The 13,072-nt window shown below is 44.5% G+C and overlaps 1 protein-coding gene across 1 annotated transcript in view; it reads right to left on the minus strand.

Moving 5' to 3' along the window:
- Nucleotides 1-1,462: 1,462 nt before the first annotated feature.
- Nucleotides 1,463-13,072, minus strand: part of trak2 (trafficking protein, kinesin binding 2) — a 63,458-nt gene continuing 51,848 nt past the window's right edge. Inside the window, exons 9-16 of the mRNA XM_039757795.1 lie at nucleotides 10,515-10,589; nucleotides 8,531-8,668; nucleotides 8,356-8,435; nucleotides 8,055-8,252; nucleotides 7,659-7,960; nucleotides 7,179-7,508; nucleotides 6,909-7,008; nucleotides 1,463-4,113 (exon numbers count right to left, since the gene is read on the minus strand). Of these exons, the coding sequence (XP_039613729.1) occupies nucleotides 3,438-4,113; nucleotides 6,909-7,008; nucleotides 7,179-7,508; nucleotides 7,659-7,960; nucleotides 8,055-8,252; nucleotides 8,356-8,435; nucleotides 8,531-8,668; nucleotides 10,515-10,589 (1,899 nt within the window). The 3' untranslated portion in view covers nucleotides 1,463-3,437. The remainder of the gene's footprint in view (nucleotides 4,114-6,908; nucleotides 7,009-7,178; nucleotides 7,509-7,658; nucleotides 7,961-8,054; nucleotides 8,253-8,355; nucleotides 8,436-8,530; nucleotides 8,669-10,514; nucleotides 10,590-13,072) is intronic.

Below are 13,072 nucleotides of genomic sequence, written 5' to 3' on the forward strand. Positions count from 1 at the left end.
CACTTCATAAACTCCAAGACAGCCTGGTCTCGCAGATAGTGGTGGTGTAGTTATCATTTTGTTGGATTTCTTTTCTATCGTAATATTAATCATTTTTTTGTCATTTACTATCATAAATATCTCTCTATTATAAAAAAAAAAAAAACAACTTGCAACGAGACGAGATTTTTTTTCCCAGGGATGAGAGGTGATCTTTTGAAGAGTGACAGAAAGTCAGAGACACTTTCACGTCCCGCGAGACGGCCAAGTCACGTCATACTTACAACCTTCAGACCCAAGTCCCGTGATGCACATGCAGAGCAGGTTAGGAAGTAGGAAAATTCAAAAGTCTCCAAAAATGACAGTGAAGATGGCATTAGCGCAAACAATCTGAAAATATTACTCAGGGAAATAACGGAACAGCGAAAAGAGATCAACTATTCAGCAGCTGTAGAGGCTTTTAAACGTTTGAAGTTCCGCACGAAAAGCAGATCACGCGGCGTGCAGCAGCAAGCCAGCAACTGCTCGAGCAAAGAGGAGGTAAAAAAAATGTGTTTGTTTCCCATTGCATCACCGCTTAAGAGGGAGTTTCAGAGGAGCGGACGCATCTCCTCGGGGTGCACTCAGCATGGCGCCTACCGCTGGCGGGGTAGGCGAGCGAATTGCAGATCACGCGTGAGGGCAGCAGAAGCCAGCAGCTGCTCGAGCAAAGAGGAGTTAAAAACATAAAGAGTAATTATTTATCATTGTATCACCGTTTAAGGGGGGATTTGGAGAAGCGGCCGCTGGCAGGGGGCGAAGTTCACTAAAGAACTGCTGACACACACACACTACTGTATACCTCAGCGGCCAGTCCCACACACGTGATTTGCTCGTTCAGTGATTGTTCTTTTTGCATCTCATTTGGTGCATTAAACATACAGCATGCCGTAATCGAAGATCCAAAATGTATTTGCAGATTTTAACATTTGTAAGGGTGGTCCTGTGCCACTAACCCCCGCGATTTGCTAGGGATTACCGTATCTACAAAAAAAGTATAACAAAGGGGAAGAAGCCTCCATCTGTCCATCTACTGCGCCCACTTATCTGTGGGTGACACAGCCTATGCCAACTGCATCGGGCAAAACACAGCGAGAACTTGCAGACTCTACAGAGGCAGTGTCCGGGTATCCTGGGGTGGCATTTATTTTAAAATGTACGAGTATTTCCTTCGTAAGTAGCTGCCCATTGACTAGCAGCCTAACTTGACTTAAATGTGTACCTTGGGCTCCGAATGTCACTCGCGCCCACCGCCCATTCCACACCGCAGTAGATGAGGGTGACCGGCTGCTATGGACACAACTGTCTCCTGGCCGGCTGGTGCTCATCTTCCCCGTTCTTCACTTCTCTTATTAGTTCCATTTTTTTAATTAACTGTATGATCCATCAGCGCAGAGCATCATGGGTAAGATTCGGCTTTAATAAAATGACAAGTGGGACGCGGTTCTCCAGAGCACTTGAATTCAAGTACCTCGTTTATTTGCCAAGGGAGAAAATCGTAAGGAGAAGTACAAAGGATTTTCATAACACTTAGTAAAAACTGAAAATCAGAAAAGGCCGAGGACAAAGCTACACAAGACGTCCTCACGTTTACGGTTTTCATGCAGTAACAAGATCCTTTAAACATAACAAGGACAGAATCTGGGGATCATAATTCCTTCATATCTTTTATTGTTGAGCCATTTTTCAGATGTTTAAGCTGCAAAAAAGAAAAATAGAACTCTGGCTTTCTGGAAATTTCCAGGTGCTCCCTTTTGGTAAACCCATTCTTTGTCATCCACAATGAATTGGACCTCACATACACTGACATGCATGAGAGGTGCAAACCACTCTATGAAGGTCTCACCTTTTGGACCTTCTCGTCTCGGGGCTCACACCGCGCGCGTCTCCATCGGTCACTTGCCACCTCCCACCTGCTCCTGCAACCCAATCAGCTGCCATCTCTCTCAGGTGACAAATTCCAGGCAGTAGTGACCTTCGTGTGCCAGTCTGGCTGTTATAAATTAATACTAAGCAAGCTGCAATACAAAATATTTCACAATTATGAAGATGTTTCAATCTAAAATTAAGCCAAAGTGGGGAAAAAAAAATCAGTACTGGGGAGCCATGCAAGCCAAAGCCGTAAGAAAGAGCAAAATGTCCTGTCCCTTCTATGTACCTCCATGTCACTCCCTAAGATGACATGGCCTTATTGACACTTAACTCGATTTCCTGAGGTTCCACTGTGCAAAAATGGAACAACATTTGTGCTTTTTTCCCTTTTTTTCTGGGCGCCCTGCAGTAGTTTAAAATAATATGTGCCATGGAGTCCAAGATAAATGGACCTTCATGGTCCTGCTAGGGGGTCACCGAAGAGGTTAAAGAGGGCAAATTGTAGCTGCCTTTACAAAGCACCAGGCTGGCCGCCACTTTAGGAGGGGCTGGCATGACGGACATTTATCTACAGGTGGTGTTTAACCAATCAGAGTAAGAAGATCTTAGGTGCATGAATGATGAATACTACGGGACCCTTGTGATGCATCACTCACTTGTCAGGGTGGGAAGTCTAAAAGATGAAAGTGCTGGATTAAAAATGAAAAGATCAGACAGCAGGGGGTGTAAAAATCCAATTCCAGTATACCAGAAACTAACACTTTGGTGAAACAAGGTTGGCATATGAAAACGCTTTGGAACTGAATGTGAACTAGAAGAGCGTTACAACAAAAAAGGCCAGCCTGTGATAAATCAAGCCAAACGAAGGGATGTGGGATCAGTTTGGTGCGGAGCCCTGATGAAAAGTACACAATAACGCATAGGCTGCTGTTTTCATAGGATTATTCTGCAGGATGCTATAAAACGTTTCTTGCTTGACTTAGTGCACTTGAACGTGAATTGTTCTAACAGCTCAGGATAAAACAGGATGCCTAGGGCCGAGCCACATGTGGGGAGCAGCCTTCTTGGAAAACACAGGAGGTATCTACCCACTTTACACTAGGAAAACCGTTGTGACCCTGTCACCACCAGCAAGCCCTACAGAGCAGGTCTTTGGAAAGCTAAACCATTATTGCATCTGCCAAGTATTCCATGTCATAGTTTTTCTACTTCTGAATCTTTCTTTTCTCTCCAAGTTCTCCTCTCCTCATTCCCAAACACACTCTTCCTCTTCTTCCCAACAATGTCCTAAACTCCTTTTCTCAACACATACTCTGTCCTTCTCTCACTTTCCTTTGCACAATCTCTTCAGGTACGCAGTAAAATAACTCGGCAGCCTCTGATGCACAAGCACCAGCCAATGGTTTTCTAGCCAGCTGAATTTTGGAAAGCTCTCAACTCCTAGGAAATCCCACAGCTTCTGGAGTTCTCCACATTTCCACAGCAGACGGTATCCCAGCTAACATCCTCATTCGGCCACTTTGAGGGCAGGGCAGACTCAGTCACACTCACTGCGCTGCTGGCAACTTGACCCCAGAGGGGCTTTCCTTCTGAGTGACATCCAGAGCAGGTGGCCCACTGACCTGTGGCCCTAGTCCTCCAATCAAGACTGGTAAGCTCTGATTCCTTCGCAGCCCATCAAGGAGGCTTCCAGAACTAGGAGCTACAAAGAGAGCAGACTCCTGCCTCCGCAGACCCCTCTCGGGTGCTCCCTTCAATACTTTGGCAAACCCAAGGCGCCGCAGCCGCTCCACAAGATTCACCTTGTGCTGGAAAAGATCGCCTCTCACCCTATTGGGCTTTAGGCCGTATACCTCCTGCAGAACGATCTCAGCTGGCCGTGAAGCCAGGAAGTTGTCGGTGCTTGACCGGGGTTCAAAAGGTACAGGTGACGCCACAGAGGACTGAGTTGGGGAATTAGGGGGTGTAGAGGGCATTGTGGGAGCCTTCTTAGGGCTTTCGACTACAAACAGTTTTGACACAGGGGTGGTGTACGCCTGGGCAGAGATGCCTCTGTCTTGCAGAAGTTGTGCAAGGCCATACGTGCGGCTGAGAGTACAGGAGCTCCGCTGATGAGTAAAGGACTCTCCCAGACTCAGGCGGCAGGCGGTCACTGGAGTACTGGGCCCAGTCCTCAGCGAGCTGGGAGTGCTGTCTCCAGAAGATCCAGGAGCATGCATTGAGCTGTTGGGTGAAGAAATAAAGAAAGGTTAGGCTGCATTAGGGACTTTAAGCAGTCAACATCCCACACACGCTGTAAATCCCAAGGCTTTCAAAAAGCTAATTAACTTGATACCTTTAAACTGATCCGGCTAAGTCACAAAAACCAACCAGAGGGAGCCTTAGTTTATGAAATCAAGCACAGATGTGTGGTTATTTTATACATGAACTGAATATCCATCCATCCATCCATTATCCAACCCGCTATATCCCAACTACAGGGTCACGGGGTTCTGCTGGAGCCAATCCCAGCCAGCACAGGGCGCAAGGCAGGATACAAACCCCGGGCAGGGTGCCAGCCCACCGCAGATGAACTGAATACTTTGCTCTTATACACCGCACTCAATATTTATTAAAAGCAGGCATCTTTTAAAAGAACTTGTTGGCGGCCATCTTAAGTAGAAACACAGCACCGTCCCAAAGAGGTTCCCAAATTTTATACCGAGCTAAGGTGATGAAACGAACACCTAAGTAAGAAAAGTCTACGTAAAGCTGACATCTCTTTGCATGGCATCTAGTCAGTGGGGACCTCAAGCCTGACGACTGCATCATCTGAGCATGTGATATTACATGACTAGCAGTTACAGGGTAGGTCAAATTAGATGGCTGCTTGATGACTTTCCAGCACAATTTCACAAAGTATTGTGACCTCGAACCCTTTTTCTGACAGCCAAAAACATGTTACTTGACAAAGCTGGTGTGTATGCCAAGGCTTTATAAGTGCACTACTGGTTAAAAGTTTTAGAACACCTTAGTGTTTCCTTCAGTTGAAATGCAATAAATAAGGTTTAAATTAAAAGCTTAGCAAGGTAGAACATGCAGACTCTACGCAGGGAGGACCCGGGAAGCGAACCCGGGTTTCCTAACTGCGAGGCAGCAGCACTACCCACTGCGCCACCATGCCGCCCTGCTCTTCAACAATTAAAGTAAATTGAGTCTTGCAAGTTGAAGCAAACAGTTTGCAAAGGTGTCCCAACTTCTGTTGATTACTTTAAAAGCCTCCATCTGTCTTAAAGCGGAGTAATCAACAGACACCCGTGCAAATTGTTGGTTTCAATTTTTGTTGTGCAAATTGTTTGCTTCCATGGAGCCAACATGGACCACCACACATGGTGCAGAGAGAAAGCAACCAAATTCCCAATGTTTACGTTTCTGGTGAAATCAGAGGCCTGTCCCTGCTACGTCTGTACCCAGTGAGTGGGGGGCACTGGCACAGCAGTGAGGTCTCAGATACATGCAGAGGGTTGACATTCTCATTTTTCTTAAAATTCTTCATGGATCCAGTCAGGACCCATGGCTTATACATCAGTGAGGAATTCAAGCAGGAAATAAAAAGTTAACCGTTGCTGGAGAAATGTTTGACGTTTGCTCAGAAAACAAAAAGGATACATTTAAATTTGGATGATTTATAATACACTATTAGGTTTGTGGGGTCATTTTTGTCCCTATGTACAGTGAAAGTCTTATGTGGATGGGCTAATCAACATGCAACAAGATGTATGCTATTGCAGTGAAAATATTTTATGTTAACATTTAAGATCATTTTAATAAAAAAGAAAAAAAAGTATGTTCAAATTTGTGCATTTGCACAGCGATGTGAATTTATATTGCAGTGGTGTGATTTATGAGTGTCTAATAATAAGCTGCACTAAACAACAGTACTTTTCTTTTATAAAATATCAAACTGCAGGGATATTGTAACGTGAAGCCTGAATCGCCTGAATATGAATTGTACGAGTCCTTCAGTACTTAGTGAGCTGCCAGCGTGTTCACATCGATTGGAGATCAAGTTTATTCTTTCTTAGCCACAGTAAGTCGTGGCGAGTGGTAAAGCGGGGAATGAATGAGAGGAGTGGTGGTCACCCCTGCCTGATCCTGAACAGGTTGGTTTTCCACCATGGCAATGAGCCGGCGCACACGGCAAAACTAACCACTGAAACTTTGCAGAAACCTACCATGAACCCCCCCACCCACACATTCACCCAATTTAGAGCCTTGTGATTTCTGGTGGTTCCGAAAAAGTAAAGAACCTTTGCGTAGAAAAGTTTATGAGATGCATGATGAGTTGATTGATGCAGTGAATGACCAACTGGAGAGCTTAACTTGAGGTGTTTTTGCGACTTGGCTTTGACATTTGGACAGAGAGCATGAAAAAGTGCATTGACGCTGCGCTGAAGTCTCCAATAAATGAGCTTTCATTGTGGAAATTGTTTTTCCCTTAATTACTACTTCCTTCATGAAAGGCTAAAGATTTTTGCAACGCCTCTCAGATGGTTAGATGTTTTGTCTCATGCGTAAAATATAAAATAAAGGCCATTTGTTTAATATCTGTGACTGATTTATTCTGTTTGTGTGCTGGATGCTATAGTTCAGCAAAGCATCGGTATAAAGATGGGCCTGCTTTTATATTGACTCCTAATGAGTGGCAGTGAACAACTCTAGAAGAAGCAGAGACTCAAGAGGAGCCATGACAGTCATATCCCAGAAGGCCCAGACCAGTACTGAGGGTCACAAATATCCAAATATACTAAGCATCCTTTATCTTTTCCCTGCTGTGAAGTCTTTATACGGGGAGTCCTTAGAAACAACCGCCAAACGTCTCACCAACCATCATGGAGCAGGAATAACTATTTCTTGTAGAATCAAAGACTTGCTGTAAGCAGTAAAGAGCTACTCACTTGCACTCCTCATAAACACTCAAGACAATCCAGGCAGTCGTCCAAACAGAATGAGCAGCGCAGTTATGAGGCAGTGCTTACCTGGGGGTGACCTGAGTGATGGCCGAGGGATGGAGGATACGGCAGGTGGTGAATGTGTAGGTGGAGAATGTTGAGCTCTGACACTTTCCAGGATTAAGTGCTGTGAAGAGAACAATTGCCTTTTATTAAAGTGAACACACACAGACACACCAAGCTAGTAATAATGCTAGGCAGTGGAAGCCATAGTAGTCAGCATTCTTTGTTAAAAGCCGGTAGCCTGAAGAGTTTAAGCAGCCCCCAGTTTTCATTGTCTAGAGGCAGTGAGCGAACCTGAAGTGGACGGAGATGAGCCAACGACTTGAGTGGTGGGCAGGAAGATGCTTGCAGGACGGCGCTCCTCTGTGCGTGCTCGGCTCTTTTCTTCTGGAGTTGAGCTGCAGTGGACATTGAAGGTGATGCCTCCTTCTTCATCTTCTTCCTCCTCATCCTCCTTCTCTGTCTCTGGGGGAACCTCTTCATCTTCCTCCAAATCAGAGAAGCAGTATTCTACATCTAGCTTTAGTGGCTTAAATCCTTTGGTGACCACACCCGGCCGGGAATCCAGAATGGTGGCCAAGTGTGGTTGAGCCAGCTGCTGCCACTGGTGAAGGGTCTGAGAACCTTAATGAGAGGTAAGATGGCGAGTTAGTTTTCTACACTCAGAAGCAAAGTCATTGCTAGCAGTGAATGAACATCTGTAGCTGGAATAAAGGGAGGGCAACAGAGAAAGGGCAGAATTACATTTAATTCAAATGGCCTTTGATTATTTACCTTCTATTGGCTTGACAATTTGTAGTTTCTCAGGCAGGAATGTCCGGAAGCAGTTGGAGGCCACAGTGAGTTCTGTGCTGTCTGTGTGGGTTGTTATTGCAGAAAAAACACTGCCATTGGGTGTGCTGCAACCACTGCTTTCATCACCCCCTTCTGCCAAGGCCTTAAGCTTACGTTGCCGTTCATCCTCAAAGAACTGTCGTTCACTCAGGTAGTTATCCCTGCGCAAAGAGAGCCGGTGCAGTGCAGTCGCCAAGTCGCTATCTCTAGGTGTGTCAGACACATCGTGCTCTTGGTCATCACTAAAAACAGAAATGTACCAATTAGGGGTGTATTCCATAGAAGATATAGCAGATGGTGCCATCAGGTCTAATGAAGTGGATGAAAAGGTCTTACCTATGGTTATCTGAGCAACCATTCTTTTCTCCTAGTTGCTGCTCTTTGTGAACCTCTGATTTGAATGGCTGAGCTGTCATGATGACATTTGTTTGGTTTGACCCAGGAATTGGTAGTGGAGGAAGCGTCGGCATAGGGTGCAATCGTGCCGATTCATTGACGCTCTTCACTGTATCAAATACCCGCTTCTGTTTATGCCTGACAGGGAGAAGAGAAACAGAATTTAAAAGCCTGCTCGGATAGTCACATGTGGTTTTCTAAACTGATGAGGATAGGTGAGTAAGCACTCTCTCAGTCTCACCTTTGGTCCTTGATGGCCAGTTCTTCATCTAGGCTAAGTTCTCGACGCATTGTCCCTTCGATCTCAGCTGCGAGTGAATCCTGCAGTAAAAAAGTTCAGCATCGTCAAGGTCAGAATGTTTGAGTCACAAAGACTAATGAATATCTCAAGTAACCACTCCACTGAGTTAGTTTACCATGGGGAAGAGGCCATAGGACGGGTGGCGCCGCAGGCTGCTGGTTGCTACTGGCTTGCTCCGAAGCTCTCTGACCTCTTCCTGGGATTCATGGAGCATTCCCAGGCACTCAACATTCCGTTCTTGCAGGTCATTGAGCTGCAAAGAAAATCAGAAAGGATGCTCTGACTTAAAATTAGTAATATATCTGCAGGTGTTCACCAGTTTCCAAACGGCTTCAGATACCTTCACCAAAGCACTGTGGCAGACGGATGGAGGCCATGCCGGGACGCCTGGAAGGATCTGGAGAGGGACTATACCTCCCCTGCGGCACAAGAGGGCAGCTACCCTGGTTTGCATGGGGGCCACGGGAATGGAGCATAGAAGCTCGACCCTATTGGGGGGCTCCCGCAGGACTGTGAAGCCCCGGACGTCAGACAGAAGGAATTCCAGGGACACCCGGAGTGTTTCCAGGTGCTCATGTGGCACTTCCGCCACAACAGAAAGTGCTGCCGGAAGATCGTCAAGGAGCACCTGGAACACATCCTCATTTTGCATCTCATTGTTGTTTGGCTGCTACTTAAGGAAAATTAAACAATTAAGGGGTCTGAGCCTTCAAGAGCAACTCAATTAAAAATTATTACATGTAACAGAAACATGTACTGTAAATACCAAAACATCAACATAAATACAGTAGGAAACATCTGTCGAGTGTCCAACACTGTGCTGATGCAGATTAATACACGGCCTTCTCGTGATGTATTTTGAAGCAGCCACTGAATACACAGCCCAGCATTGTAATTAGAACAATACAAGCATATTTCTTTACTCACTTTTCTTAAGAGTATTTCTTCTGTTCTGTGTGAGAGGGCAGAATATCAGTGGCTGACCCGCTCAAATGACACCACCCATTGTGCTAATGTGGGCTAATACAGCACCATGCTAGTGACTTCCACACATCCCCATGACACGAACATTGACAGTTCCTGCATTGTGAACAGTGCTTATGGGGCTAACGCCTTTCTTCCTCTCGATTGTGACCATTTCACCGTTTTTCTATGCACCTGCTTGCACTGCTATGAACCTTCACATGACTGACTTCATCAGACATATCATGGCAGTTCGATCATGCACTGCCGTATACATCAGTTTCACTGTCCGTGTCAACATCTGATGACCAATTCACACTGTCAATACCATCTCTTGATTCAACCAATGGTTCCATTCTAGTTTGTTCCAAAACTGACTTTACATCTTTTCATTTACATGCAATGTTGATGTCTCCACCTCACTCATGAATATTGATGAGTTACCATAGCGTGGCGGAACGCATTGAAACATTCCTGATTTTTTGGCAGTAAGATGTTATTTTACTCACAAGATGAGAGCAGAATACTGTCGCGAGGGTTATTAAGGCTTAATGCTCTGTATCTCATCAAAACAGGTCAACCTGAGAAAAACGTGGGATTAACTATTCTTACATGGAATTCCAATTGAGAGAAACACTCAGGGTTAACGCCAAGGTGACTAAATGAATAATATCTTATGGTGAATTATCAGAATGATGACAGTCACCTTATTTTACTCAAATGAAATCTTAATTCACCGAACATCAAACAATGGGAAAAGGATATCCGTTTTATTATACAACTGGATAAAAATTCAAGTTTACTTTCTGATTAATTGTCTATAATTTCTTTAGAATTTAGCAGACATTACGGTAATTATTGTTGTCCTTAAATATTTAAGCATGCTAATGCTCTTCAAACATTTAGGATGGCGCAATATTATTGAGTACTTATTTCATATTAAATCTAATAATGTTTTAGACTTTCTGGACTTGGAGGAGAAGGATGCTGGGTTTGAATAGAGTAAGATACAGCTGCATATGCCTGACTGACCTGTAATATTTTCATTGTAATGCAATTTACAAAAGAGAACCAGCAGGAAGACCCCGGTACTCCCTCCAGTCACAGGGAAGTCTCAGACCCGCACCTCTGCTTACCTCTGCTGTGAGCTGCCGCTGTGCTTCTTTGGAGGCCTGCAGGTGAATTCTCAGTTCCTCCTTTTCAATAGCCAGCTTGAAAGAAAAGACAAAAGCCAACATTTACATAAATACTGCCATTAAAAAAACAGCGCCAGAGAAGTGACATGCTGCTGGGATCAAGGAACAATCTGGAAAACCTGTCACAGCGGTTGGCATGCAAGTTGTGGCGCTAGGCACATCATTACTAGTATCTCAGATGACTTAACAGATGGATCATGGGAAATGAGTAACATAACGTTTTGGTAACATTTGCTGTGGTCCATAGATGGTCACCATAGATACCGATGCTGTTAGAATGTTTATTATCTCTGGTCTCCAAGAAAACATGAGACTAAAAATTTTTCTCAGCTATAACTACAACCTACACGGGATATGAAACACATAAAAATAAATAAATAATAATAAATATATATATACATACACACACACACTAAGGGGCTTTGCCTCCCGCTTGCTTTGCTCGCCAACCTCTTTCCCTCCTGTCAGTAGCCACCTCTCCGAAACCCCTCTTAAACGGTGATACAATTGGAAACAAAAACATTTTTTTTAACTCCTCTTTGCTCGAGCAGCTGCTGCCGTGTTGCTGCTGCTGCCCTTATGCGCAATTCGCTCGCCTACCCTTCCCCAGTGGTAGGCGCCAATGTGAAAAGGGGGGCTGAGTACACCCCAAGGAGATGCGGCTGCTCCTCCGAAACCCCTCTTAAACGGTGATACGTTGGGAAACAAGAAACAGGTGTTTTTTTCACCTCCTCTTTGCTCGAGAAGCTGTTGGCTTGCTGCTGCTGCCGTGCCGCGTGATCTGCATTTGGCGCGGAGCTGCGAACGTTTAAAAGCCTGTACAGCGCCTGAATATTCGATCTCTTTTTGCTGTTCCGTTATTTCCTCAAGTAATATTTTCAGATTGTATGTGCTAATGCGATCTTTACTCTCATTGTTGGAGACTTTCAAATTTTCCTACTTCCATTATCTCTAACCTGCTCTGTGTATCACGGGACTTGCGTCTGAAGGCTGTAAGTATGACGTGACTTGTCTGTCTCGCGGGAAGTGAAAGTGTCTCTGGCTGTCTGTCACTCCTCAAAAGATCTCTCTTCAAAAGTTAATGTCTCATCCCTGTGAAAAAGTTTCCTCTCGTTGCAAGTTTCTTTTTTTATAACAGATAGATAGATATATATATATGGATTGCAAAATACCCGCGCTTCGCAGCGGAGAAGTAGTGTGTTAAAGAAGTTATGAAAAAGAAAAGGAAACATTTTAAAAATAACGTAACATGATTGTCAATGTAATTGTTTTGTCACTGTTATGAGTGTTGCTGTCATATATATATATATATACAGTATATACACACACACATAAAGATATATATACATATCTACATATACACATTATTACATATACACATCCACATATCAACATATATATATACACATACACACACACACACACACATACATATATACATATACACACATAAATATACATATATATACACACATACACACATATATATCTATACTAATAAAAGGCAAAGCCCTCACTCACTCACTCACTCATCACTAATTCTCCAACTTCCCGTGTAGGTAGAAGGCTGAAATTTGGCAGCTCATTCCTTACAGCTTACTTACAAAAGTTAGGCAGGTTTCATTTCAAAATTCTACGCGTAATGGTCATAACTGCAACCTACTTTCATATACTGTATACGGCCATAGCGGGCAGCTCGGTCGCCGTGTGAGGCGGAGTTACGTCTTGCGTCTCGCATCATCACGCCTCCCACGTAATTGAGTGCCTGCCCATATAAGGCCGTCTGTCAGCGGCAATCCAATAGAAACACTCTGCCGCAAAGGACTGTGCTCATGGAAAGGAAGATTAAATGGTCAGGGTGGCGTTTGGCACAAACTCAGCGAAACTGCGAGAGAAACTTTTAAGTACCGGGGTCTTAGCTAACATTAAATAAAGCCGTGGAAAGAGCTCCAAAGAGCGCAGAACAAAAAAGCGTTACACAATTGAGAAGGCAGCAAAACAATATGAAGCGTGTGACACATACAAGCATATTCATGTGCAGCTACTGCGGAAACAAAGCACACGGTGGAAGAAGTCAATGTCCAGCTAAAGGAACACAATGTAAAAAAAAAAAAAAACTCATGCATGCAGTGTGTGATGTCTCAAATAAAGAGGAAGACAAGCTGTTTGTAGATGCAGTAAGATATATACTGTGGAAAATGGCCAGCCGTTTATCCCGGCCAATACCCCCAAGCCGCCAGGTGGAGCCCTCCTTGCAGCATGGAGGTCCCCAGAAGACCAGCAGGGCATCATGGACAATGGAGTTTTTATGCACAGCCCTGCTGGATGCCATGGGGGCCACTAGCGGACGCTGCAGGGAGGAGTAATAGATATTTTCCCCACGCCCTGGAAGCACATGTGGACAAGAGGAATGACGTGCTTCCAGGGTGAAGAAAAGAACTTTTACCTGACCCGGAAGTGATTGAGAGCCAAATGGACTGGGGATTAGGAACACTTCC

The sequence above is a fragment of the Polypterus senegalus genome, chromosome 6, assembly GCF_016835505.1.
Source record: "Polypterus senegalus isolate Bchr_013 chromosome 6, ASM1683550v1, whole genome shotgun sequence".
Lineage (NCBI taxonomy): Eukaryota > Metazoa > Chordata > Cladistia > Polypteriformes > Polypteridae > Polypterus > Polypterus senegalus.